The sequence below is a fragment of the Anopheles gambiae genome, chromosome X (assembly GCF_943734735.2).
Source record: "Anopheles gambiae chromosome X, idAnoGambNW_F1_1, whole genome shotgun sequence".
NCBI classification, from domain to species: domain Eukaryota; kingdom Metazoa; phylum Arthropoda; class Insecta; order Diptera; family Culicidae; genus Anopheles; species Anopheles gambiae.
Genome location: NC_064600.1, coordinates 3,665,382 through 3,690,722, shown reverse-complemented (window position 1 = coordinate 3,690,722; position 25,341 = coordinate 3,665,382). Strand labels below are relative to the sequence as shown.

The window sequence follows — 25,341 nt, the reverse complement described above, 5'->3', positions numbered from 1 at the left end:
ATTGATGGATGCAACTGGGGACGGGATGTTCCGGTGCTTCTGAATTAATTAATAAATTAGCAGTGTACAACCCGGATGCTTTCGGGTTGGCGGCGGGCTGACAGCTGTCAATCCGAAAAGGGGGGGGGGGGGGATCGGGGGCACAAATTGAAGCAAGATGCGTGTAAGTAATTGAATTAGATGCCGCGAGATGGGACTGCCGCTTTCGGATTGTCACTACCTTGTTGTCCGCGGCCCAGGAAGACGAGTGTGATTTTAATGAAGCGAAATCATCGCCCACCCCATCCAAAGATGACATACACAAATACACACACACAGGCTACTGGCCCTGGCCCTGCTTCGTACAAGCCCTGGAGCTTGAGATCATTTGCAGGGTTGGAAAGCGATTGGTCCTTGAGCCAGTGAGAATGATTTCCCGTTGGTGGCAATGAAAATATCTATTTTGTTCAAAAATACCTTTTTTGCACTAAACGTATTACTTGTTGTTATTCATTCAATGCATTCTTTATAGCAAAAAAAACAGCAAAGATACTCAGATAAATGCTATGGCCAAATTTAGCCGGAAATGTCTAATCCACCTGAATATCTCATCGCAAGCGCCCCATAAAATCGTGAACCACCAGGCGCCTCCATCGCTTCTGCATGAAACAGGGAAAGAAATAGTTTAATTTGGTTTAGTACGGATTAAAATTGTGAAATATTGTGCAGAATCTTGTTTTGTACTATAACAAGGTTTTCAGCATATCTTTTATAAATATAATATATTTAAAAAATTATATAAACATTATAATTGTAAAGCGCCTTAAAGTATGCAAGCTTTTATAATTTTTTGTTCTCTATTTTTAAATATTTTTTTTTTTGCTTCATATGACTAACCATCTAACCGATTCTTCCCGTTTGTGCATGCTCTCACTTTCCCCCCAGACCATCCCATGCTCGGTTGCCACCTCGGGCTGGACACGCGGTTCGGCGCCAACTACGGGACGCTGCACGGGCGCGGCCCCAGCCCGATGCAGCTGCCCCCGCCGGCGACGGCCAATCCGGCCGCGACGCCGGCCCCACCACCGTACAGCGCCACGCGCAACCAGAACTGTCTGCTCGGGTTGGGGCTGCCGCCGGCGGCGGGCGGCCCCACCACCGGCACCAACTCGGCCGCCCTGCTAGCGACCGGCTCGAGCAGCCCGAGCTCGACCCAGTCCGGCTCGCTGTCGCTGGCCAGCTCGCAGCTCTCCCAGGCACCATCGATCGCGGGCGGTACGGTCGGGACGGGACAGGCCGCGGGAGGGAGAGAGCAGCAGCAGCAGCCCAACAGCCCGCCGGGACAGTTCATTCTTCCTTCCAGCAACACCATCAAACCGGGCGTACTGGCGACACACGTGTAAACCGAGCGAGCGAACGAACGAAAGAGAGAGAGAGAGCGAGAGAGAGATCGGTCCCTCCTCTAGGCTGGAGCAGTGGGAAGGGGGAGGGAACCGCATAGATACTTGTCAATTCAGTTTTAAACACATTTCCCCTCAAAAAACAATTCTCCTTGATATAGTAGGGTAGCTAATCCTCGTATAATCTAAGAACTGAGCTTTACTTACATCGATTATCGACACAACCGAGTCGAAGCAAACAGAAACACACTGTCACACACATACGCATATACATTGAACACTGCTATTCTTCGCCGTCGCGTGCAAATGAGAATGGCGGAGAATGTTTTTTCCCCCGCTTGTAAGGCAGGAGCGGTTCTCATTCGCTGAGCCACCCACACAGCAAAAAGGGGAAAGGACAATGGGACGTGGGAGACGAACAACAACACAACACAACACACAAACAAACACACACACACACACACACACACACACACACACACACACACACACACACACACACACACACACACACACACACACACACACACACACACACACACACACACACACACACACACACACACACACACACGCACACTCGCACACACACACACACACAAGCAAAGAGGCTTTGAAAGGTCAGATAAGGTTGGCAAACGACGCCGGCCGATATTACAAAGCAGTGACGCCAATAGTGATACCATTGCGTGTGATTGTGATTGTGATGTGATCCGATGACGCTTCACGCTTCGTAACATCGGCTGGCAATCGTTTGTAATATCAAGAGAATCGTCCCAACCTTGCCTTGTCTGGAGCAAACACTCTCACAGCCCAATTGTACACCCCTCACTTCACGTGGCTTTGCTGTGTATCATTCTCAATCATACACACACACACACATATCCACAAGTGAAAGACTCACTTCTCAAGCCCCGAAACTTTCTAATCTCGTGCAACCCAACACATATCCAAAAAAAAAATGAAAAAAGAGAAGCAGACGAACAAAAAACGCTGATAAGATGTAGCCTCTGATCTATGGTACGACGCCTAAACCGCAGGTAAAGATGGAAAGACAAACACAAAGATTATAGCATTAGTTAAGAAACCCCTCTCGCCCTCGCCAGAAGGAAAGGGAGTGAACGGGGGGTAGCATTGTTAATATTAATATAGTCCAAAAATACTAACTATATAAATATAAATATATATATCGTTATCGTAAGCGCTTGAGCCCAACGTAAAGACTCTATTATCTGGAGAAGCTAGCCGTAACGCCGCAAATTGCCATCGCTTCTGTTCGTTCGAAACTCCGCCACTTTTGCCATCCATCGCATCCAGCTTGTGCATCTCATGAATCAGTGTGCCTGTATGTTTGTTTGTCTGTGCGTATGTGTGTGTGTGTGACGTGGTACGCTGATTTTTTTTTTTTTTACGTTTCCATAATCCCCAGAACAAATGAACGCAAAACCCGTGACAGGTGCAACGTTATTTGTGTTACATTACTTACTTAGCGTTATGTTCGCACAAAAACTAACGCTTCAAACTACGATTAACGCTCTTTCCTTGCTGGGGTTTTCAAGTCCGTTTCGAGTGCAAACATTTTTTCCCACCACGTGCAAGAAGTTATTCGACATCCACTCTGATATTTCATTTTCGTCATAATAGCTTTTGATTTCTTCAGCATGATTTTCAACGCTTTAACAAGCATGAAAAAACGGTAGTTCAAAGGACCGTTGAAGTGTTGCAAATCATGCAGAAGAAATAAAAAAAAAACTACTGCAGGGTTTTCCAGTTCACTTCCGAATGTGCACATCAGAATGAAATTTCAGTTCTTAACGATGATTGTCAACGCACCACAAAACTGACACATCAGCTGACAAACTCAATCGAGCTTGAACCGTGTTGCAAATTATGTGGAAGAACTGATTTATTATTGTGTTGCAAATGCAATATTTGACAGCTGTTGAAAAACATCTCGCAAGCAATGAATTGTTGTTGCGGGCATTGGAAATTGACTCGGAAAACTCTGCATGATGGAGATAAAACATCAGAGTAATGTGGAATACAGGGTTTTCCTAGTCATGTGCGAATGTGTACACAATTATTCACCGCCTTCAAGATGTTTTTCAACAGCTGTCAAATGGTGTATTTGCTTCATAATTTCATAATGCATAATGCATAATTCATAATGCAGACATATTGAAACTAATAAATGAAATGAAATGAAATAATTAAATGTTTTACACATGGTTTTCAACACATCATAAAGAACTGTCAAACTTAATCCAGCTTGAGATGTGTTGAAAATCATGCTGAAGAAAATAACAATTATTATGATAGAAATGAAATATCAAGATTGATGTGGATTAAGATGTTGAACGCGGTGAATAGACTTGGAAACCCCTGTATCATACTGACTAAAAAGGACTTTTTTTTTGGGGAAACCTCTCCCTGTTACGCTCCATATCACTGTCCATATCATTGCTCACCTCATGTTACCACGTTCCCTTCAAGCGCCAGTAAAATTGGGCTTCGCTCGCAGCTAGCTAACTGTTTCACAACACAACGCATAACACGGAAGCCAACAGGTACGAAGAAGGAAACCACCGTGCTATTTTAAGAGATTTCGCAGGCGTGCGACGGACCGCAGCGAAGCAGGATTTCGCGAAGCGTCTCCAAAGCACTGTTTTGCTAAGTGGTTTACGCCGAACCCCGGTGCATGGAGCAAAACTCGAACGAAACATATCCCAGCACCGCAGCATGGCAAACACTGCACCTAGCAAATCATCCATTTTGATCGCCAGCTTCCTCTACGCCCGCTTAAACATATACGCTCCTCTGCCAACTGCACTGTTACTGTTGCCAGGTGTGACCGCGACGGCAGCATTTTAGTAAAACGTACGAAACTCATTCTACTACCCATCCCTCCTGTAGACATCCATCTCTCTATTACATCTCCCTCCTCTTGATCCGCTCCCTTGGACTCCACTCCCCGTCCCCTCCTGCTGGTTCATATATTGCGGGAAAGGTGATGCGCCCGCTTTGCCCAGTGGAGTCGTATTGGAAGAGATAGCTAGAGTGAAAATTATAGAAAAATACGAGAAAGAGAGGGAGAAAGAGTATTATTAAAGAAACACACATCGACACACACAACACTCTTGCGCATACGCGTCACCATTTACATGTATAAGCGAAGATGTCTAGATAACGAAGGAATTATAGAAGCTTGCTAAATATAATTGCAAAACCAACCGAACGACACGAACAACCAAAACAAAACAACCACACGAAACATGCAGACAAACAGCAACAACAACAACAGAAACAAAAAAAATACGCATTCTTACAAACTAGTGACAAAACGAGACACACGCGAAAAACAATGGGCCGGCGATGAAAGTATATCCACTTTTCGTAGTGATATAGCTAGATAGAGTACATTTTTAAATTCACACGAAGAGAGAAGAATAAAAAGAAGAAGAAGAAGAAGAAGAAAAAGAGGAAGAAGAAGAAGAAGAAGAAAAAGAAAAAGAAAAAGAAGAAGAAGAAGAAGAAGAAGAAGAAGAAGAAACACAAAGCATTTCAACCCAACTTGCAAGAAAACAGTAGCAAAGAAAGAAGACGAAAAAAGAAGAAAAGTCACACACAGACAAAAAGAGAACAAAAAAGGAAAACATAAAAACCATAAAATAGCAACAGGAAACAGCAACAACAACAAAAACAGGCGCATTTGGTTTTAGAATGCGGTTAAACAAACACACACACACACACACATAAACACACCTCACACAAACAAAAACAAAAGTAAAGAAAAAAAAAACATCCAGCATATCTAACTTATTGCCATTATTGTGTAAAGGTTGATTTTATGTTTTCTCCTTCCGTCATGCTAAAAGTGAAACCCGGAAAAAACAAAATAATTTTTTATACAAAAGATGCAAACCTGTTTGTGTTTGTGAGAGTATCACTTATTGTTGAGTTAAGGGAGAAATAAAGGGCAGCTAAAAAACTCCCCCCAAGGTAAGTTAATGCAAACGCCCGAACGCTGCCACATGCAAAACTGGCTGATTGCGGCAGCTTAACTTGCGCCACACACCCATTCCGGTCCACTGATTAACCTCTCCGCAAGGCTGTAAGTCAGTAAATTTGCTCCAGCTGGCGGTTGCCGTCGACCGGGGTTGTTATTACATTTCCGATTAGTCGTACCAGTCGCAACCCGGGGGAGCGAATGACACCGGTTTCCGAGCCGAGCCACACTCTAACGTGCAAGATGTGCTTGCCACCGCGCCGCGGTGGTTGTGCAGAAACGAAATTAAATTCTGCTCCACCCAGCATAAACTATCCTAACTTCCGCGCCGATTCCGAAACCGGACACAATCTTACTAACCTTGATAAAGCTGACTGCACCCGGGCACAGTGTTCGACGGCCAGCTGCATACTTTCAGGCGGCTGACATTCGCTTTTATAGCAAATTTCGAGCAAAACAAACACTCAAAAGCGCCAAAAGATATGCAATGTGCAGGGCAAAGGTGAACTTTTACTGGCGGGACTGCACGTATGAAACTTTGCTTGTCTGTGTGTTTGTGTGTGTGTGTGTGTGCTTTTTTCAACAAGTCTGCAAGGTGTAACAAGCTGGCCAGCTTACCCCGTACTGCTGCGTGTGTGAGGAGTTTTAAGGTCTTCTTTCCACTCGGCGGAAACGGAACCATCGCAGCAGAACAAAGAAGCACCCTCAGTCACCTTTTTCCGGTATTGTGTGTGTGTGTGTGTCTGCATCTGCACACCACCCAAAAAAGCGATTACGCGCGGAAGCGATTTTGCATTTCATTTCGGTCCCCAAATAGAGTTACCCGCCCTCCACCGTCGCTCCCCATTTTCCAATTTATCCTGCCAATCTTGTGCCAATTATTTTTCATTTATCCGTAACGCTTCCACTGTGGCTGTCGCTTTTATTCGCTCGCTCGCTCTACTAGCTACAGCGACTAATTTAACGATACCGTGGCAAACCCTTTGCACGCACACACACACACACAAACACCAAGAGAAACCGGCAGAAAGGGGGGAAAATGCAACGTAAAACATTACAACGATGTCGATTAGCGCCCAAATTTATGTTCGCGAATGCATACGAATTGCTGCCGCTTCTGCTTTCCTCGAGCAGCAAGAAAAGAGTAAAAATTTTAGCTGAAAGGAGAAAGCGAGAGAGAGACCGCGCGACAGAAAGACCCGCGGGAAATAATAAATATGTTAATAAGCGCGAACAAAATGTAATAACCATAACTGTAACGATAAAAATAAAAAACACCCAAACGTAAATGGTATGCTCGTGGCGTCCTGCAGCTTCCTATTCGCGCTGCGCGCGAGGGACGACTGCGCGGGTCAGCCGGATAGATTTTCGGGGTGGGCAAATCCTCGCCGCTGAACCCGATCCTCGCCCGCTTCCCGTGGACCGAAATGTCTGGAAACATTCTCGCGTTGCAATGCAAAATTCATCGCGGGTTTTCTCACTTGTTTTTTTTTTTTTCTTTTCTTTCTCAAGTGTATGTACGTCACCACTCTCGATTTTCACATCATCAAACACGTCGGCCATTCGGTTCGAACCGTTGCACTTTGAATTAGTCGCCCGGATGCAACCCTCGGCGTTCGAACCCTTCCCTTGGAGACGGCGCTGAAGTGCTGCACTTCTTGGCGAAAAGGTTAAGTCACGGTGTCTTGAGTATATTCCGGAAATTCCGGCCTCCCTCTTTCTCTCTCTCTCTCTCTCTCTCTCTGTGCTGCTCTTATACCGTCGCTACCGCGACCAAGTGTCACAGCACAATGCGGAACTCGTGCGGCACACTCGAGAGGTCACTTCAGCTAGCTCCAGTGCCAGCGCTCGGGAGGCAAAAGACAACGCTCCCTCTTGTCGCGAGCACTCCGAGTGCTCACCCTACTACAGCTCAGACATGCTTCACGCGCGCAAGGAATGGCGGCGTGCAGGCAAGCATAAGAGCTTGGACGCTCCGTAGTGTGTGTGTGTGTGTGTGTTTTGGCGGAAAGATATGCGGCATCACCTCTTTAACATGAGCCTGCACTTCGACACGAACTAGCGGCGTGGGGCCGCTTCCCCTGCTGTGCACCACGGTGGACACACACACACACATACACGGCCATACACACTTGAAAGGGCAGAAGGCAGCTGCGTGTCTCGGCCGGCCCGAAGACGGATGCTGCAAATGCCGGGCGCATGCAGATGAATACGAAATTGTGATAATTATTGCACCGAGCGGGTACCGAAACCAAGCGACGCGCATACATTACACTCGAGCTGCGAAATTCCGCACGAGGTAATGCGACGCTACTGTTGCCTTTTACAGGCCTGCACTAATTAATGTTTCCTTTGTAGGGTAAAGTTAAGGAGGAGGGGTGGGGGAGGAATCGTATTTTTTGAATATGTTTTTTTTTTTCAAATAAGCTAAGTTAAATTATTGTTGAAGTCACGAAAGGCAGAAGATGTCTTTCTTTGAAACTTTTTGGGGAACTTATCAATTTCCAAAATATCCGCAGGTACGTCGCTCGCTTGTCAGGGATAGTTTGTATGCATTAGGTGTATCCATTTCATTAGATGAGTTCATTTGGTCCGAGAGCAGAGCAGTGTAAAATAATTTGGGCAGGAATATAATAACTACAGGAGCGCACAAAGGTCTGATTAAAAAAAAACAACCCATTTTGCCAGGTATCCCTTCGATTCAAGCGGCACATCAAGATAAACTGCTTCTGAGCCAATACCATTCCTGAGAATGATCCTGAAACCATGCCTATCCCGAAACTGATACCGAACCAAAACCAGTTCTGAGGCTGATACTGGACCTAAACCGATACTGGGACCGATTCCGAAGCCGTACTAGTCGTGGGATTGTACCTCAACTCATAGCGGTCCTGGAACTGTTGCTGAATCCATAGTGATCTTGGAACTGTTCCTCAACCCATACCAGTCCTTGAAATGAACCCCACACGAAACCGTTCCTAGAATTGACCCTGAGACCATACCGGTCCTGGAACAGGTCCAGAACCCATAGTGATATTGGAACTATTCCTCAACTCATACCGGTCCTGGAAATGTTCCTGAGCCCATACCGGCCCTGGAACTGATACCGAACTGAATCCGTTCCTTGAACTGATCATGAACCTAAACCGATACTGAGACATATTCCGAGGCCGTACTAGTTGTGGGATTGTACCTCAACTCATACCGGTCCTGGAACAGGTCCAGAACCTATAGTGATAATGGAACTGTTCCTCAATCTATACCGGACCTGCAACCGATCCTCACACGAAACCGTTCTTAAAATTGATCCTGAGTCGATACCAGTCCTGGAACTGAACCTGAACCCATAGTGACCTTGGAACTGTTCCTCAATCCATACCGGACCTGCAACTGATCCTCACACGAAACCGTTCTTAAAATTGATCCTGACTCGAAACCGGTCCTGGAACTGTTCCTGAATCCATAGTAATATTGGAACTGTTCCTCAACCCATACCGGTTCTTTGAAATGAACTCCACACGAAACCGTTCCTAGAACTGACCCTGAGTCCATACCGGTCCTGGAACTATTCTTGAACCCATAGTGATCTTGGAACTATTCCTCAACTCATACCGGTCCTGGAAATGATCCCGAGCCCATACCGGTCCTGGAACTGATACCGAACAGAATCCGTTCCTTGAACTGATCATGAACCTAAACCGATACTAAAACAGATTCCGAAGCCGTACTAGTCGTGGGATTGTATCTCAACCCATACGGATCCTGGAACAGGTCCAAAACCCATAGTGATCTTGGAACTGTTCCTCAACCCATACCGGTTCTTTGAAATGAACTCCACACGAAACCGTTCCTAGAATTGACCCAAAGTCCATACCGGTCCTGGAACTGTTCTTGAACCTATAATGATCTTGGAACTGTTCATCAACCCATACCAGTCCTGGGACAGATCCCCACACGAAGCCGTTTCTGGAATTGTTCCTGAGGCCATACCGATCCTGGAGCTGTTCCTGAATCCATGGTGATATTGGAACTGTTCCTCAATCCATACCGGTCCTGTAATGATCTTGGAACTATTCCTCAACTCATACCGGTCCTGGAAATGATCCCGAACCCATACCGGTCCTGGAACTGTTCCTGATTCCATAGTAATATTGGAACTGTTCCTCAATCCATAGCGGACCTGCAACTGATCCTCACACGAAACCGTTCTTAAAATTGATCCTGACTCGATACAGGTCCTGGAACTGTTCGTGAATCCATAGTAATATTGGAACTATTCCTCAACTCATACCGGTCCTGGAAATGTTCCCGAGCCCTCACACGATGTTCCTCACACGAAACCGTTCCTAGAATTAATCCTCAGTCGATACCACTCCTGGAACTGTTCCTGAACCCATGGTGATATTGGAACTGTTCATCAACTCATACCGGTCCAGGAAAAAATCCCCACACGAAACCGTTCCTAGAATTGACCCTGAGTCCATACCGGTCCTGGAACTGTTCTTGAACCTATAATGATCTTGGAACTATTCCTCAACTCATACCGGTCCTGGAAATGATCCCGAGCCCATACCGGTCCTGGAACTGATACCGAACTGAATCCGTTCCTTGAACTGATCATGAACCTAAACCGATACTGGGACCTATTCCGAAGCCGTACTAGTCGTGGGATTATTTCTCAACCCATACGGATCCTGGAACAGCTCCAGAACCCATAGTGATCTTGGAACTGTTCCTCAACCCATACCGGTCCTTGAAATGAACCCCACACGAAACCATTCCTAGAATTGACCCTGAGTCCATACCGGTCCTGGAACAGGTCCAGAACCCATAGTGATCTTGGAACTGTTTCTCAATCCATACCGGACCTGGAACTGATCCTCACACGAAACCGTTCCTAGAATTAATCCTCAGTCGATACCAGTCCTGGAACTGTTCCTGAACCTATGGTGATATTGGAACTGTTCCTCAACCCATACCAGTCCTGGAACAGATCCCCACACGAAACCGTTTCTGGAATTGTTCCTGAGGCCATACCGATCCTGGAGCTGTTCCTGAATCCATGGTGATATTGGAACTGTTCCTCAATCCATACCGGTCCTGGAACAGATCCCCACACGAAACCGTTCCTAGAATCGTTCCTGAGGCCATACGGCCTGATCCTGATGTCACACAAACAGCTCGCAAAGAGTGTTGGCAGTTATTTCATTTGCTAAAACGGCAAGAAGAGCACTCAAGCTTTACGAAGGCGCGTGAGCGGTTTCGGACACTCCTGAGGTAGGCACAGACCGCAAAACAATTGTAGCGCAGGATAAGTAGGTTAAGTAGCGTTTGAAAATGTACCCACCGCTACATGGTTTGTTTACATTTCGTTATCCACGGTGCATAGCGCGATCTGTCAAATTGAAGCGAAACAACCCAATTTGGAGTGAATTTTCAATCGCTAATTACTTGGTGAGCGAAACGAGTTATGATAAAGCTTGAGTCCTCCCCTTTCCGTTTTTGTGCATGAAATGTGCAACACTGTGGTGAAATAACGTAGGCAAGCCTGCACCTCCATAGGGCTGTCAAAATTTAACTTGGACGGGTGAAAGTAAACAGTGGAACCAAATACCAAGGTGTATGGATAATAGGAGGTGATGTGCTTCAGAGCAAATTGACATATCTCGACTTGACCAAGGATAATGTATTTACCGTATCAATAAACGATGCGCAATCTCAGATTGCGCATATATTTATCTGTCAAAAAATATATCGTTTCCGCGAAGCCAACCCTGGCCTATAAACGTCATTTGCATGCGTTGTGTTGTTTTGTTTTGGCTTCCGCCACAACTGAACGTGTTAATCCGTAAGCAGCTTCATTTTCCAGCCATGAGTGATTATTTATCAAACAACGATCATAATTACAACCGGCGTCTTCGGCGAAACCGTCGGTGGTGGATGCGACCAGTTTTCTTCCGCAGAAGACAGGATGGAAATCGTCTGTTGGACGACATCAAGGCCGAAATGGTAAACGATACGATAAAAAATTTTATGCGGATGAAACACGAAGATTTCGATCGTCTTTATGCCTTGGTCGGTCCAGAAATAAGCCGCATGGATACAAATATGCGAGAAGCGATCACGGCCCAAGAAAGGCTTTTAATAACATTGCGGTATTTGGCAACGGGGGAGACATTTGCAAGCTTGCAATACTTGTTTCGGGTAAGTATGTTTTGTTTTTTTTCTTGTTTCGGCGGTCCGATTGGAGACGGTAGTGGCGTCGGTCTTTTCCATGGCAGCACCGTGGCAACATCGAATCTCATACAAACCGTCTCCCCGTACGCAGGACTGATAAAACTTTTTCGGACAAAAGCAAGTGAAGAGAAGTTAGCAATCGAAAACGATGCAAGAGCCTAATGTTGAACGAATTAAAATGAAATGTTCGGATTTTAATGAGTATTGTATAATTTTAGGTTTCTAAATCATCGATTGCCAAAATTGTAAAGGATGTGTGTGCTTGTTTAAATAAACATTTGCGGAGCTATGTAAAGGTATGTTTTTGTATTTTTTTTTATTTTATTTTTTATTGTGTTCCAGATCCCACTCCAGCATCGTCTGCCGCAAACGATTAGTGGCATCGTTTTGTTGGTCTGGTGGTAAATGGATTAACCATGCCCCCACCCACTGGCCAAACATGGACAAATAATTTTCCATCGCTGGAGTGGGTGCTGGGCTTGGTGCTGGGGTCGGTGCTGGGGTTTGTGCTGGGGTTGGTGCTGGAGTTGTTGTTGCTCGGATTGGTGCTGGGATCGGTACTGGAGTTCGTGCTGGGGTTGGTGCTGTAGTTGGTGCTGTAGTTCGTGCTGTTGTTGGTGCTGGATTTGGTGCTGGGATTGTTGGTGCTGGGATTGTTGGTGCTGGGATTGTTGGTTGGGGCGGAATTGAGGAATAGGAACAAGAAGGGATTGGGTGGGCTTGGGTGGAGGTGTCTTGTTCGTCATCGAACTGAAAAGAGAGATAAAAAATAATGAGATAGCATAATCAAAAAGTTACAAAATAAATAAGGTTGCATTGATATCCAACGACGAGCAATACATATGAGTTAAATTTATGAAATATATAATTAATTTATCTTTGTATGTGTTATTATCATTTCAGATGCCGTCCACAGCAGAAGAATGGAAGGAGAAATCAAAAAAGTTTGAACAAAGGTGGAATTTTCCGCATGCAATTGGGTCCATTGATGGCAAACACGTACAAGTGGAAAAGCCTAGTAATAGTGGATCAGAGTATTACAACTATCAACATTATTTCAGCATTGTTTTACTTGCGGTAGTAGATGCCGATTACAACTTTTTACATGCAGATATTGGAGGAAAAGGTGGAATATCTGACGGAGGTGTATTTAAAAACACACGCTTATACCAGAGGCTGGAAAACAACAGTTTGAATGTACCGGAACCTGAACCACTGCGAGTTCCATATGCAATGCGAGTACCTTACTTTCTTTTAGGCGATAAAGCGTTTGCTTTTACCAGGTACTGCATTCGACCATTTGGAGGCATGCATGCGGAAGGGACAATTGAAAGAGTTTTCAACAAACGTCACTCTCGTGCTCGAATGATCGTTGAAAATGTGTTCGGGATTTTAGCCAACCGTTTCCGCATTTATAAAAGCCCGATTCTGCTAGAGCCAGAAGATGCTAAAACGGTTATTATGACAACAATATATCTCCATAATTTTCTTCGACAGAGTGCTTCACGCAATACATACACTCGCCCTTCATCTTTTGACAGGGTCGTCAATGGGCGTTTTGTAGAAGGCGAGAGAGCTCCAGCTACAATGAGCGGACTACAAGGCATACCCTGTCGCACGCCAAACGACTTGTTGAATATACGTTTACACATTGCACATGATCTTAAGTATAATAACCAACTTAATCATTAATGCAATACAACTCTTTGTATGTGTCAATTATTAAGCTAATCAGTAGTTATTAAATCGTAGAATGTGCATAGATTACATGCAATTATACATTATATGAATAATATGCTAACCCACATCGTCGTTAGTACTCTTGTACCTTTGCATTGTCCACCCACCATTGTTTAGATGAAAGAATGGTTCAACGTGAATCACGCTTGGCAAGTTATTCAGATAAAACGATTTATTTGCGATCGTTTGAGAACGGTCCATATGAGGCTTCAACCCATGACGGGCATGTTGTTGCTGTGCCACAGGACCGCCCTTAACTCGCAGTGAAATATAAAATTTACAGATAAATAACAAAACAACTTACCGTATCGAGATGCGTGCCGTCCTTCATGGTATCATCGAGGAACCTCATCGCGTCGAAGGCGAACCATCTTGGGTGGAAGACGTCCTCAGCCGCTACGAATGATAAAATTATGTCATTGAACAATTTCATATTATTTTAAATTTGATTAGTACCTGCTCCGCTTTGCTGACTTTTACGCAGCTTGGACTTATAAGTCCTGTAGCTGGTCAGCAGCTTCCTCCACTGGTAGCTCGCCTCTTCGACGGTGAGGTCCAAGAGTCCACCAATCTCGGTCCACGCATCCCTTCGCCGAATACCGTTTTTGTAGAACTCCGACCGCTTTTGCCATAAAGCAGGCCGTCGTTCCACCTCGGCAATTAGCCGAAGGCTTTTCTCAACATTCTGGAAGCAAATCAATAATAAAAAAACGATTAATCTCGACTCTATTCATTCACCATCCCCATGACCCCGTTATTATTTTGATGGCCCGGAAGATGCAGCAGTTTTCTTCCATTATCAGTCCTCTAACTCGAGAGAGCTGTAATATAAAATATTTAAATATACATAAACGTTCCTGTAAAAATAAGAAAGTTTTTTTTAATCGCAGCGGCAACAGCAATAGCTTCCATTGTAGCAGTTGGGGTAGAGGTTGCAGCAAAAATGGTGCAGGAAAGCAGGGCCAGCAGGAATAGTTGGTATTCCGAAATATAAGAAAGATTTCCTGTTGGAAGAAGACCAAAACCGCATAACCTACATTCCAGAATTCCAAACGATTATTAGTGTATGCGGACTAATAAGAAACATAACATCCCGTGGTACAGCCAGGTCAGTTCTCAAAGAGCTGCAATGTACAAATAAAACATTTCAGTTCAATGGTTTATTCCTGTAACAATAAAGACTAGCTAGGTACATTAAATTAGTACAATTTTTACAATTTACTATTTTTACAATTTAATTTTTTTACAATTTTTGCAATCTACAATTTTTACAATTTGACTTTTTAACAATCTACAATTTTTACAATTTTTTTTAACAAACTGCAAAGCAGCTGTCGTTTAAAAAAATTGCCGGTAGCTGGAGAAGCAGCAGCGGTGTTGTTTTTTTTCCAAGCCGGAAAATAATCGAAATTTAATAATAATTCAATTGTTGCCCATATTTCTAAATTTCTTTAGTATAACCGCATACACAAATCACAAACACTGAACATATATCATTTAAGGAAAAATAAAGCTACAAAAAAAACCCAAGCATTGCTTCCACTACAAAAACACCGGTATAAAAAACAGAATGATTATATATTTACCAATTTTATATAGTTCCGGCGATTCGGCACGTTCGGCGATTCGTTCTCCATGGCTGTAATCAAAATTTAATTAGATTTTTGGCTCAAAAATCAACGCTCATCTCATATTTTTTCGTTTCAATACCTACCGCTATATGTAAACAAACGTATTAATCCAAGATTGCGCTAAGATTGCGCATGAATTTTCGAGATTTATATGTCCGAGATATATAAATATTTTTTGACAGATAAATATATCAAATCGGGCCGTTTGACAGATAAATATATGCGCAATCTGAGATTGCGCATCGTCTATTGCTACGGTAGAAGATTGATTTTTATCGCTTTTGCTGGGCGACATTGTGGGGGACATCTGTCACTCTCTGCATAGAAATTTCATTACCCCGCACCAGCCCTCCCCGATTTTTATACCGGAGCCCCCGGAAGAGAAATGTCAAGTCGAGAAATGTCATTTTGCTCTGAACAACTTCACCTTGTCATTTATAACACCTTGGACTTGACATAACAATACTGGGGGCCAAGGTGTGTTTATTAAGAAGGTGAATTATTAGCGCGTTTTTCGGACGCCATCATTGAGTATTGTTATGTCAAATCGCATACAATTTTCTATACCCCCCTCCAGCCCTCCCCGATTTTAATACCGTAGCCCCCAGTATTGTTATGTCAAGTCGTGAAATGTCAATTTGCTCTGAAGCACTTCACCTCCTAATATCCATACACCTTGTGTATAATGAGGTGTAGTTATAGCGCTTTTGGCGATCCCCCCCTGGGCTCCGATTTTGACAGATGGTTTTCCGCTTGTATATGTATTGATGGATTGTTTACGTTTTGCATGGTCAATATTTGGTGGAGATCAATTTGGGTGAATATTTTAGTTTATTAGAACACCCGATTTAAAATGGAAATTTCCCTTCGAGAACTTGAAGCGTTCGCCAAACGCGGAAAACCTACTGTCAGTTTTCTTCGTCGATTCTTCTTCCACCTAGCTGTCAAAACGGGCTTATAACTGGACCTGATATCTTTACGGTCCTTGCACCTTGCCAAATACGTACTAGATGTCAAAGAGAGTTTCGTGAGCAACAAAACATGCAGCACACATTGCAAAATGAATTGTAAAACTCTCCACAGACTCTCAAACTAAACTCTAAACTAAACTCAGTCGTATGCTAGATTACGCTTTACTTCAATCTATCTCGTAACATAAACCACATTCTTCGTTGCACTAAATTTGATCCTGCCGGTTCCGCTTCCCGCGAGCGAACGAGATTATGTTCGCTCCCACTTCGTACGCTAGCGTTCTGCGCTAGCCACCCCAAACGGAGTGTGGCGACTCCAGGAAAGCTTTACAGACGAAAACCTTTCCCCCACAAATTGGTCCATTTCGTACGGCTTTAAGCCTCCGCTTGAGACAATCCATTTGGGACGCCTTATTATCGCAACATATCACCAGCCATTAAATCGAATACACATCAGCAACACCAACCATGGCACCCTTGAAGTCCACAGCAACACCGGCCGCTGCTCGACTGGGGGCGCATTCGTATTCTGGCAACGCGGGCGCAACCGACCGTCCCAAATCGGAGCGCCACTTTGCATCTCGTTTGCGGGACGAACCAAAGCTCACCACCGCCCCCATCAACAGGCGACACGGTCACGTTCGACGGGGCGGGAATGCAATATGCATATGATTTCCGTTGACAAGATGGTTTCGCCCCCCAAAAACTGACCGCAAAGCTGTGCCTTAACAAATCAAAACGTAGCGCAGCAAAAGAGCCGCACAGGGCGGCTGTGCAAGGAGAGGCAGCAGCATACTTTTCGCATTACAGGACGCATGCATAACCGCTACCAAGCCGGTGCAACGGAGCGCAAGCAAGCGCTACTACCGAGGGCGAGCAGCACCCGATCGCTTCAGTTTGCTTCGCTTTTCGCTTCCGTTTCGTTGTTTGGACGTACCTCGGATCCCTATAGGGCCTTTGTCTTTGGCTCCGACACCACCCTACACCGGTGTGTGTGTGTGCCGCTCTTCACGACACGGCAAACTCGATTTGCTGCACACGCTCGGCTGAATATGGACTGCTGAAATTGGAAGAAAGTGCCAGCCAGTCCGCGTGTGCGACGTGCAGAAGGCAGCGCACGACCACACTCAACAGCAAAAAAAGAAAAGAAGGGACCATTCATCCCTCCCCAACCCGGGGATGCAGCGCCGGGCTCTGCATATCGTTGGAAATTGGCCGCAAACAAAAGTGGCAAACGGAAAGCGAAGAAAGAAAAAAAAGGCGAACGATTTTGCCGGTGTTGCTCGCTCGAATACCCGCCAGAGAAAGGATGTTTCGGACACACACACTGTATCGTCCGTACGTGTTCACAGTTCACGAGCAAGAGTAAAGGGAGGGGAGGTGGGTGGCTTTAGAGCGCATTCTGTTGCCTGCCAGGCAAGCCCGGGCAAGCGACAGCGATTGTCCGCGATGCTGAACGATTCGAGTATCGCAAATTCGCATGCATCTTGTCTTTAGCCGGAGAAGGGGTCCCGGGACCCGAAGTGGAAGGGGAGGGGGGGAATGGTAAGCCTTTCCCGGGGACACTGAAGCAAGGTATCGCTATGTACTTGTTCGGCTCTGGCTGTGTGCTCTGGGGCTGGGAAAGAAACCCAGTTAGGGTGGGCACATTGGCATATTCTGCTGTATGGTGGGCGATTTTTGTCACCATGACGCTATCACACACACACGAGATATCCGACCAGAACACATTCTGTTCGGGAAATTCCAGCCACCCCCGAAAAGTGGATTGGCGTTTGGAGCATGGCTCTCGATGTGCTTCGATTTAAATGCTATGCCGCCTGCATTAAGTATGGCTGACGAGCGTGTGCTCTGTGCGCCGGGTTCGGAAACAGCACTGCATCCTTGGCGCGACCATTCATATCCCATTAGCCTTTTCCACAGTACAAAGCACAGCTCGTAACACGTTTTAAACGAATTTTGTTTAAAAAGTTTAAAAAGACAATTTCTACACGCGGTTTAATGCCCTTCTCCGTAACGGGAAAGTGGAGCCAGTATTAATTGAGCTCGAAATTAAGCGAAATAATAAACCAAACGATAAACATTGCTTACAAAACGACGGAATACCCGGCAGACAGACGTTTCCCTAGGATCTGTCCGATCGCTCGATCGCTTCCAACTGCCGAGGTGTATCAATGTGTGAATCCCTCGTACTGTCCGCCACTCTTGTACTACTCAACATCAGCATGACTTTATTCCAAAACGACCACGACGAATTTCATGTGTTGTGTATCGTTTATATTGTCTACTCTATCTAATAGAGGGCAAGCCAAGAATTGTCAGGATGTTACAGTTGCAAAGTCTAGAGTGTTAGTAACGACAGCTTATCGTTTCATCGTTTGGTTCATTCCCATATAAAATGCCATTGGTTTAGAAAGACGATCAAATCCATAATGGTTTTGAAAGACTTATGAAGAACATCTATCTTATCTTATAGCTAGTCCATTGTAACTGATAGGCATTATACTCTTAGGCTTGGCGTTTCTTTTTTAAACCTATTTACGGGCTTCTCAGGTGTACCACAAGGTAGTGCACGCATTCCTGTCCTGTTCATATCCTCTACCTGGTGCCCAATGAACGGACCCTTGATCCTCTGTTCCGCCAAATGCAACGAGATCTCTTTCTGCAGTAGATCTGATAAAGTACTATTTACTTGTAATTTCGATGGAGCAACTTTAAATAGAGTGAAGGATCTAAGAGTATGGTTAGACTGCGAGCTCTCGTTCGAGGAGCACATCAACTTTCCCGTAAACAAAGCTAATATGGCATAAGACTTGATCTCTCGTATGGCTTCCGAAAAAAAAAACGCAATCCAACGTGTCTTATGTCTCTCTACTGCTGCTGGGTACGTACTATTCTAGATTAGGCACAGTCTGGACTCCGCCAGGTACCACACAGCCTCGTATCGCAGTCCGAATTAAATAAATAAATAAATTGATTGAATGCATTGACCTCCCATTTGAATCCCTCGTGTGCTTTTGCCTAGGATACGACCCGTTGCGTGTGCGTCCTTCAACAAGTACTGCAATCTGTTGGACTTTTACCTTCCTCTATCCCGCTTTCATGCTCTCCTATTGGATTCTTCCTAATCTATTCGCAACACTCATCTTTTCTATCCCTCCCTATCCTCCTTGCCAAGTTTTAAGTAAATATTGCAAAGCCCATTGAGGCAAACAATTAAGATATAAATTAATAAATAAAACCTACCGAGGAATTTAAGTTCAATGGCAAATTTGTTTGAATAACCATTTGGAAGCACAAACATCCAGCCCGTGTTGGGCTGGTGGCCATCACTTCCAATCACGTTAGGAAAACATCTGCATAATTACGATGTACGTATGTATTGTACGTTTTTTTGTATCTAAGTCTGATTTGAATAACTTTCATTCAAATTAGGCTAGTTGCAGGTTGATAGTCGGAACTATTGCCACTACCTGACGCTACTTGGGTATTTTAGTGCTTGCGGAAGTCACTTTAAGAAGAATCACTTTGCGCTATGCTTTGAACACATTGCAATTTTTTAAATGTATGGACGCTCAATATATGCATCGGTCAAAAGTAGGTAAATGCTTTTTGAACTATTTCTACTCTCAACTAAACCCGTTTCCGGATGGTTCGGTATAACGTTAGCATGCTAATTTCTTGGATAAAAGCTGTTTCTCACATTCCCTACTGTACAAAATGAATTAAAATAACTATCGACACCTTGACGTTTAAACTTAACGCTCTATTACCTAGCTAGAATGTTCTTTGCAGTTTGTAAGTTTCGCTAGAAACTAAATTAATATCGTAAAACTATGTTCAAAACAAGCAAACGCCCCGTTTTGCTTCTACTCCCTACCTAAACCTTGATGTTGTGCCATCATTACGAATATCGGCACGTGATGTAGATAAATCCTGTACCTTACTGAGCTAAACTAAACATGCCGCTACCAGCTTTGCGCGAGCAAAACGACGAAAAACGCACGTCGATGGGCTTACCGCATTGATGTGCCAACAGTAGCGGGTTGTTTTTTTGCACGCTTTGCAAAAATGGTAACAAGAAGTAAAAAAAACAACACTCCACACTCCAAGCAAAAGCTGGTACAGAGGTGATTCACCCGCGAGCAGTTCACCGATCGTATCAACCGCTGTCGAGTGATTCTTCAACTCGCCGAACCACAAGGGGATATCGAGTGAGGTGCTTCCTATTCGTGTGCTTCAACAGCAGCAGCAGCAGCACCACGCTCTTGACATCTTTCGTTCGTCCTCTTCAGGACGCATGGACTGGTGAGCGTGTGTGGGAGTGTTTTAACTCGCAGGAAAGAACCACAATTCAATCACACCTTTACACTTGGCGAGGGCAACCTAAAATAAAGAAAGGAAAACAACAATAACTATTATTTCAAAGCGTCATAGCCAATGCATGTGTGTGTGTGTTTTTTTTTCTCTTCTTCCTCTTCTGCGCTTTGAAGGAAAGTCCCGGAGAGGGAGAATGGTTCATCGAAATGATCCTCTTTGCCATGGGGAGCGCAAAATAAGGACACGCCACACGTTTCTTGACAAACCGTTCAAGTGTAACACTCAATACCACTGCGAATCCAGTCTCCAGAGGAAAAGCTCGTGAAGTAGTGGTAGGGTGTGCGGGTGGGCTTTCCAATTTTCCCCCGTGCACATGAACGGCAAGGCGAAGTAAGTGGCTTACGGCACGGCACGGGGCACAATGGGGCAGACTCGATGGCACCAGACACTTGGGCAGCAGCGCGAAAAGAAAAAAACCCCTTTGGCTATTTGTTTTAAAAGCACTCTCGTAATTTAGAGCGCTGTATTTGAGAAGCCAGATGAAGTGCTAAGACTGCGGCGCAATACCGTGATACTAAAGAAATCAATCGACACACACAAACCTGGCAGTAGTATGTCATATAGTATTGACCTGTGCACAGTGTCCAACATCCAAATAAGAGAATTAGCACCATTTCCATTTCCTTTCGGTTGTTATAATCTTATTAAAAACGGAATTGTGTTGTGTCTTTTTTTTCTAATAGGATTTTTTTTTAAATTAATTGCGCGACGTTTATACAATTCGTCAACCGTTTTTTTTTTTTAATTCCCACAACGTGCTGCAGATAACATCTCAAGAGATTGTGAGGCAAATAAAAAATTGCAAATTGAAAAGATGAAGATGGTCGTCGAAAGTACGGGACCAATTTTATTCAACTACCCTCGTTACATGGCGTGACAGCATTAGCTAAAAGTTCAGTGTATTCAGTTCGATTACAATTAGGTAAGTTGAGCAATTGGGTGTCAGTTCAGCAATTGAGTTGCCGTTAACAACAAATTTAGCGATGCATCGCTATCCTCGAATCTTCGCATCGTAAGGCACCGTGCAGGCAGCCCTCGCCATCGCCTCCTGCCGCGTGTTTAAGCTAGAAATAAGTTCAATGAATGTTCTCCTTCCCGCGTCCAACAATATCCAATAGTTCAATGATTCAATTCACAACTTCGCAGTACAGCAGCTGAAAGTAACGCTCCAGCTTGGCCAACTGCTGGTGGCACATCCTGCCATCGCCGACGCCTTCGTTCACCTCGGCCAGCAGCTTGGCCATATTGCGGAAGGCTGTCTTCATGTCCCGGGTGTGCAGGATTATATCCATGAGCCCCGAACGGAACGGCTCGGCCGTCGGATAGTTGTTCTCGCACGCGTCGCAGTTGCAGGTGAAGCCGAAAACGCGCTGCAGACCCTCCCGGCGCTCGTCCCGACCGGTCTGCAAGTAATCGTACCTGCACAGAAAAGGCGAAATTAGTACGGCACGGTGTGAATGTGTCCAATGGGGCCCGAGGGGGGGGGGGGGGAGAGAGAACATTCTTACCCATAGTTGGCGAACAGCTGGCCCCCGGCAGCGATCGGCTGGATCACGACCGCGGAACAGCGGCCGTCGCGCAAATCGAAGCACTTCACGTTCGGGGCGCAGGAGTGGTTCAGCAGGCTGATCAGCGGGTGGCAGCGCAGCGCGAACGGCACCGCCCGGTACTGGCCCTCGGGCTCGTCGCGCCGCGTCAGCTGCGCCGGGCGTGCGTTACACTGCATCACCTTCAGGAAGCGGTAGCACATCTCGCCCACCCACGGGTACGGCACGCTGCCCGAGTCGTCGTTTGCGGTCTGCCCGTTTTCGCTCACCAGATGGCAGTGCATTTCCCGCGAGATCTGGGCGACGCGCGCCTCCACCGGATCGTTCGGGGCCCGGGCGAGCGACGCCAGGATGTACACCGCGCTGAACGCGATTTTCTGCCCGTCCACCCAGTTCAGCATCAACGGATTCACCTCGGTCCGGGAGAGGTAGTTTCTGCGCTGCTTCAAGTGGCGCAGGTTGTACCTGTAGGTACTGATCGCCCGGGTTACGGCACGCCAGGCGAGCAGCACGACCGGGTCGCGGGTCGTTTCGGTCAGATGGTGCACCAGCGCACACTCGAACTCATGGTACTCGGTGCGGGCTCTTCTCAGGCAGTTCTTGGAGCAGTACATCGCCTTGGTGCAACGCTCGCACGGGATCAGCGTGAAGGGCGCTGGGCGCTGGCAATGGTCGCACCGGGCGTAGCAGAACTCGGGCTCCAGCACGGACACGTACGGTTCGTCGATCATCACCACGTCGCCCACCTTCAGGGCCTTGTTGGTCTGCAGGTACCGGCCGTACTGGGGGCTCCGCCGCATCTCCAGACAGTTGGCGACGCGCGGCGCATTCTCGTAGGCGGGGAAGCTCAGCTTGAGCGGGGCCGCCCCGTGCCGGCTCGAACCGGGCGTCGCGTCGTCGGTAGCGCTTAGCAGCATGCTCCGGGCGCACCGTTCCGACTCGTCCAGCTTTCGCCGCAGCAGCCCCGGGCCGTCGCTGTCGCGCGCCAGCCGGAGGTTCTGCTGACAGTCGGCGTACTGGTTCAGCTTCACGCACACTTTCGACCGCTCCCAGTACGCCTGCGCCCGCTCCGGCGAGCCTTTGGTCGAGTACGCGATGCTCTTGTTGTACAGCTTCACCGCATCCATGTAGCGCTTCACGTTATTGTAATGCATTGCGTTCCCTTCCACGCAAAGCTCGGCCGCCTTCCGATTGTCCTTCCCGTCTACCAGCAGCCCCTGCTGGCCAGCGCGCTGGGAGTTGTCAGCCATGCTTTCGACACAGAAACTGCGACTCGCACAAATGGTAGCGCGCTTCGGACCAAGCCACTCGGTTTTTGGTCTGCTTTTCGCTTTGGCAGCGCGATTCGGAAGCGTTTTCCCTTGCAAAGTTCTCTTCGTTTTCACACGGCTAGGCGTGCTCCCGCTGACGTGTCGTGCAGATGAAAAAATACAAATGGCGCCCGAGGTGTGCAAAATCAACCCCCTTTCTGTAAGCACTTGTGCAGCAGCAAATGGACGCCGCAAAAACAGGGACCTCACAAAAACCGATTGCTTCTGTGCAAATGGCGCAGTTCAGTGGATTTGCGTAAGCCGATTTACTAATTCCTGAGCCGCAATGCGAAGGATCTACGATGCTCTCGCTATTCGCTCCACACAAAATTGCCACGTCACTCCAATAGTCACGATTTGCTTCTAACGCCTCTTCTCACTAGTCACCGTCGTCTTGGATAGCCAGTTTGCTAAATGGGAATGACAAGAAGGGCTTTGAAGGGTTTGCTCCCTGCACCGCTAAACGTCAAACGTTTCTAGAAGTTTCGATGATGCCAGTGGTAACAAAAGCTAACGCTAACGAGATGTTATAACGCATTCCAGCAGGTTGTAACACATGTTACATTCGTTTCGATATTACGTGTGTAGTGACCTGGTCGGCCAGGAGGGAAAACTATCACAATGGATAACTCACCAAAATGAATTTCAGTGGAGCATTTCAGCGTTGCACACTTGCAGCAGGAGTGAGTGAAAGATGCTCGCTCCTACTCTGGCTCAATTCTCGGTACGAGCAGGACAGTCAGCTTACGACTCCCTGTAGAATGAAGCTGCTCTGGGCTAGTCCCTGCTGTTTTGTGGTATTTTCCCCTGCAGTACTAAAACAAATAGGCAAATCAGTCATTGTTGCTACGGTAAGCGATGTGCTACGTACCTTAAACAGTTTATCATCAGCAAACAAACTCTCGCAACTAGAAGATCACTACCGACGCTGTACTTGACACGGGTTTCACTGGTGCCACCGTGAGCAGCATGATTTTACCATTGAGCGGCCATCCCAACTGAATGTTTTATCGTTTTTGTAAGCGGGAACTCGTCCGCCATTTAACTAAGATTGTACACAACTTCCAGCCAGCTGTTAGAAACCTTTGCAACTGGAAACATTCTGCTCTGCGTGGTTTTGTTTGCTTTCCATCGTTTTTAGGTGTTTTGGCTTATGCTTTTCGGAGAAAAATAAAACGCACCATACATTGTTGGCTGTTATTTAGTCCATTGATATATCATTTTGTAGGTTGTAAATAAAAACAAATGTTCCGGTCACATAAGGACAAGTGTAAACAAATCACGTTTCCCACTGTGCAGCGCCCACAAAGGAGAGCAGTTTGTGAGCTAGCTCGAATCCGCAAAATGGAACCTTTTTTTAAGCATCTACAGCGAGCACTCCTTGTAACAAGTTGTTCGCATACAAGCAAGCATTAAGATTCAATAAATACCACTCTTAACGAGTAAAATTACGTATTACAAGCAATATCATATGTGTTCAGGATACGTTTTTCCGGAGCAGACCTGTAATTTAGATCACGATCGGTTTATATCGAGCAGTGCCGATGTAAAGAGAAGTGCTATATAATTGTGCACAAGTGTATGGTATATTGAGGAGTTTTTTTTTTCTTTGCGTTTCGATACTAAGATTGAACCAACGCATGATCTACCCTACAATTGCTAGTACAGTGGAGCGCCGTTTATCCGGGTACCTTTTATCCGGCTTTCCGTTTATCCGTGCTGTTGAGAAATGACAGTTCAATACAAAAGGGACATTGGGTTATGAGAAGGATATTTGAAAAAGTGGTTATAAGAGCACATTGTCATAACAAAAAACACTATAATTCATGGGAAATTTTGAAAATTCTCTTTCGAAAAACATGAAGTTAATAAAAACTGGGTTATTTTTATTAAAAATAACAAAAATTTCCAAAAAATTACCAGGAGTTGGTAATAAAAAATATGATTTGAATCATTATCCGTGTTATTCGCTTATCCGGGCGAAGCCAAGTCCCGAGAAGCCCGGATAAACGGCGTTCCACTGTATAGCGTATTTTGTTATGACAAAATGCTCTGGTAAACGTTATTTCAAACATCCTCCTCAGCACACAATGTCATCCATGTATTGAACTGTCATTTTTCAACAACACGGATAAAAGGA

General features: G+C 45.6%; 3 protein-coding genes and 1 long non-coding RNA gene across 5 annotated transcripts in view; 2 read left to right on the top strand and 2 right to left on the bottom strand.

Moving 5' to 3' along the window:
* The window catches only part of LOC1272050 (irregular chiasm C-roughest protein), a 206,878-nt gene extending 201,584 nt beyond the window's left edge, over positions 1-5,294 (top strand). For both annotated transcript variants that reach the window (XM_061650955.1, XM_061650951.1), the window contains one exon: positions 925-5,294. In XM_061650955.1, the coding sequence (XP_061506939.1) occupies positions 925-1,382 (458 nt within the window). In that variant the 3' untranslated portion in view covers positions 1,383-5,294. The remainder of the gene's footprint in view (positions 1-924) is intronic.
* Positions 5,295-11,135: 5,841 nt separating this feature from the next.
* Positions 11,136-13,449, top strand: LOC133392666 (uncharacterized). The gene is made up of 3 exons (XM_061653015.1): positions 11,136-11,589; positions 11,841-11,918; positions 12,526-13,449. Exons 1-3 carry the CDS (start codon positions 11,182-11,184, stop codon positions 13,312-13,314), a joined length of 1,275 nt encoding a protein of 424 aa, XP_061508999.1. The 5' UTR covers positions 11,136-11,181; the 3' UTR covers positions 13,315-13,449.
* On the bottom strand, positions 11,924-15,284 carry LOC133392668 (uncharacterized). Its single transcript, XR_009765737.1, has 5 exons — positions 15,077-15,284; positions 14,949-15,001; positions 13,819-14,486; positions 13,667-13,758; positions 11,924-12,372 (listed from the first exon to the last, which is right to left on the bottom strand). It is a non-coding gene; the product is annotated as an uncharacterized LOC133392668 (long non-coding RNA).
* A 5,866-nt stretch (positions 15,285-21,150) lies between these two features.
* On the bottom strand, positions 21,151-23,868 carry LOC3289638 (SET and MYND domain-containing protein 4). The gene is made up of 2 exons (XM_566179.2): positions 21,853-23,868; positions 21,151-21,763 (listed from the first exon to the last, which is right to left on the bottom strand). The coding sequence occupies exons 1-2, from the start codon at positions 23,139-23,141 to the stop codon at positions 21,472-21,474; spliced, it is 1,581 nt and encodes a 526-aa protein (XP_566179.1). The 5' UTR covers positions 23,142-23,868; the 3' UTR covers positions 21,151-21,471.
* Between the last annotated feature and the right edge of the window lie 1,473 nt (positions 23,869-25,341).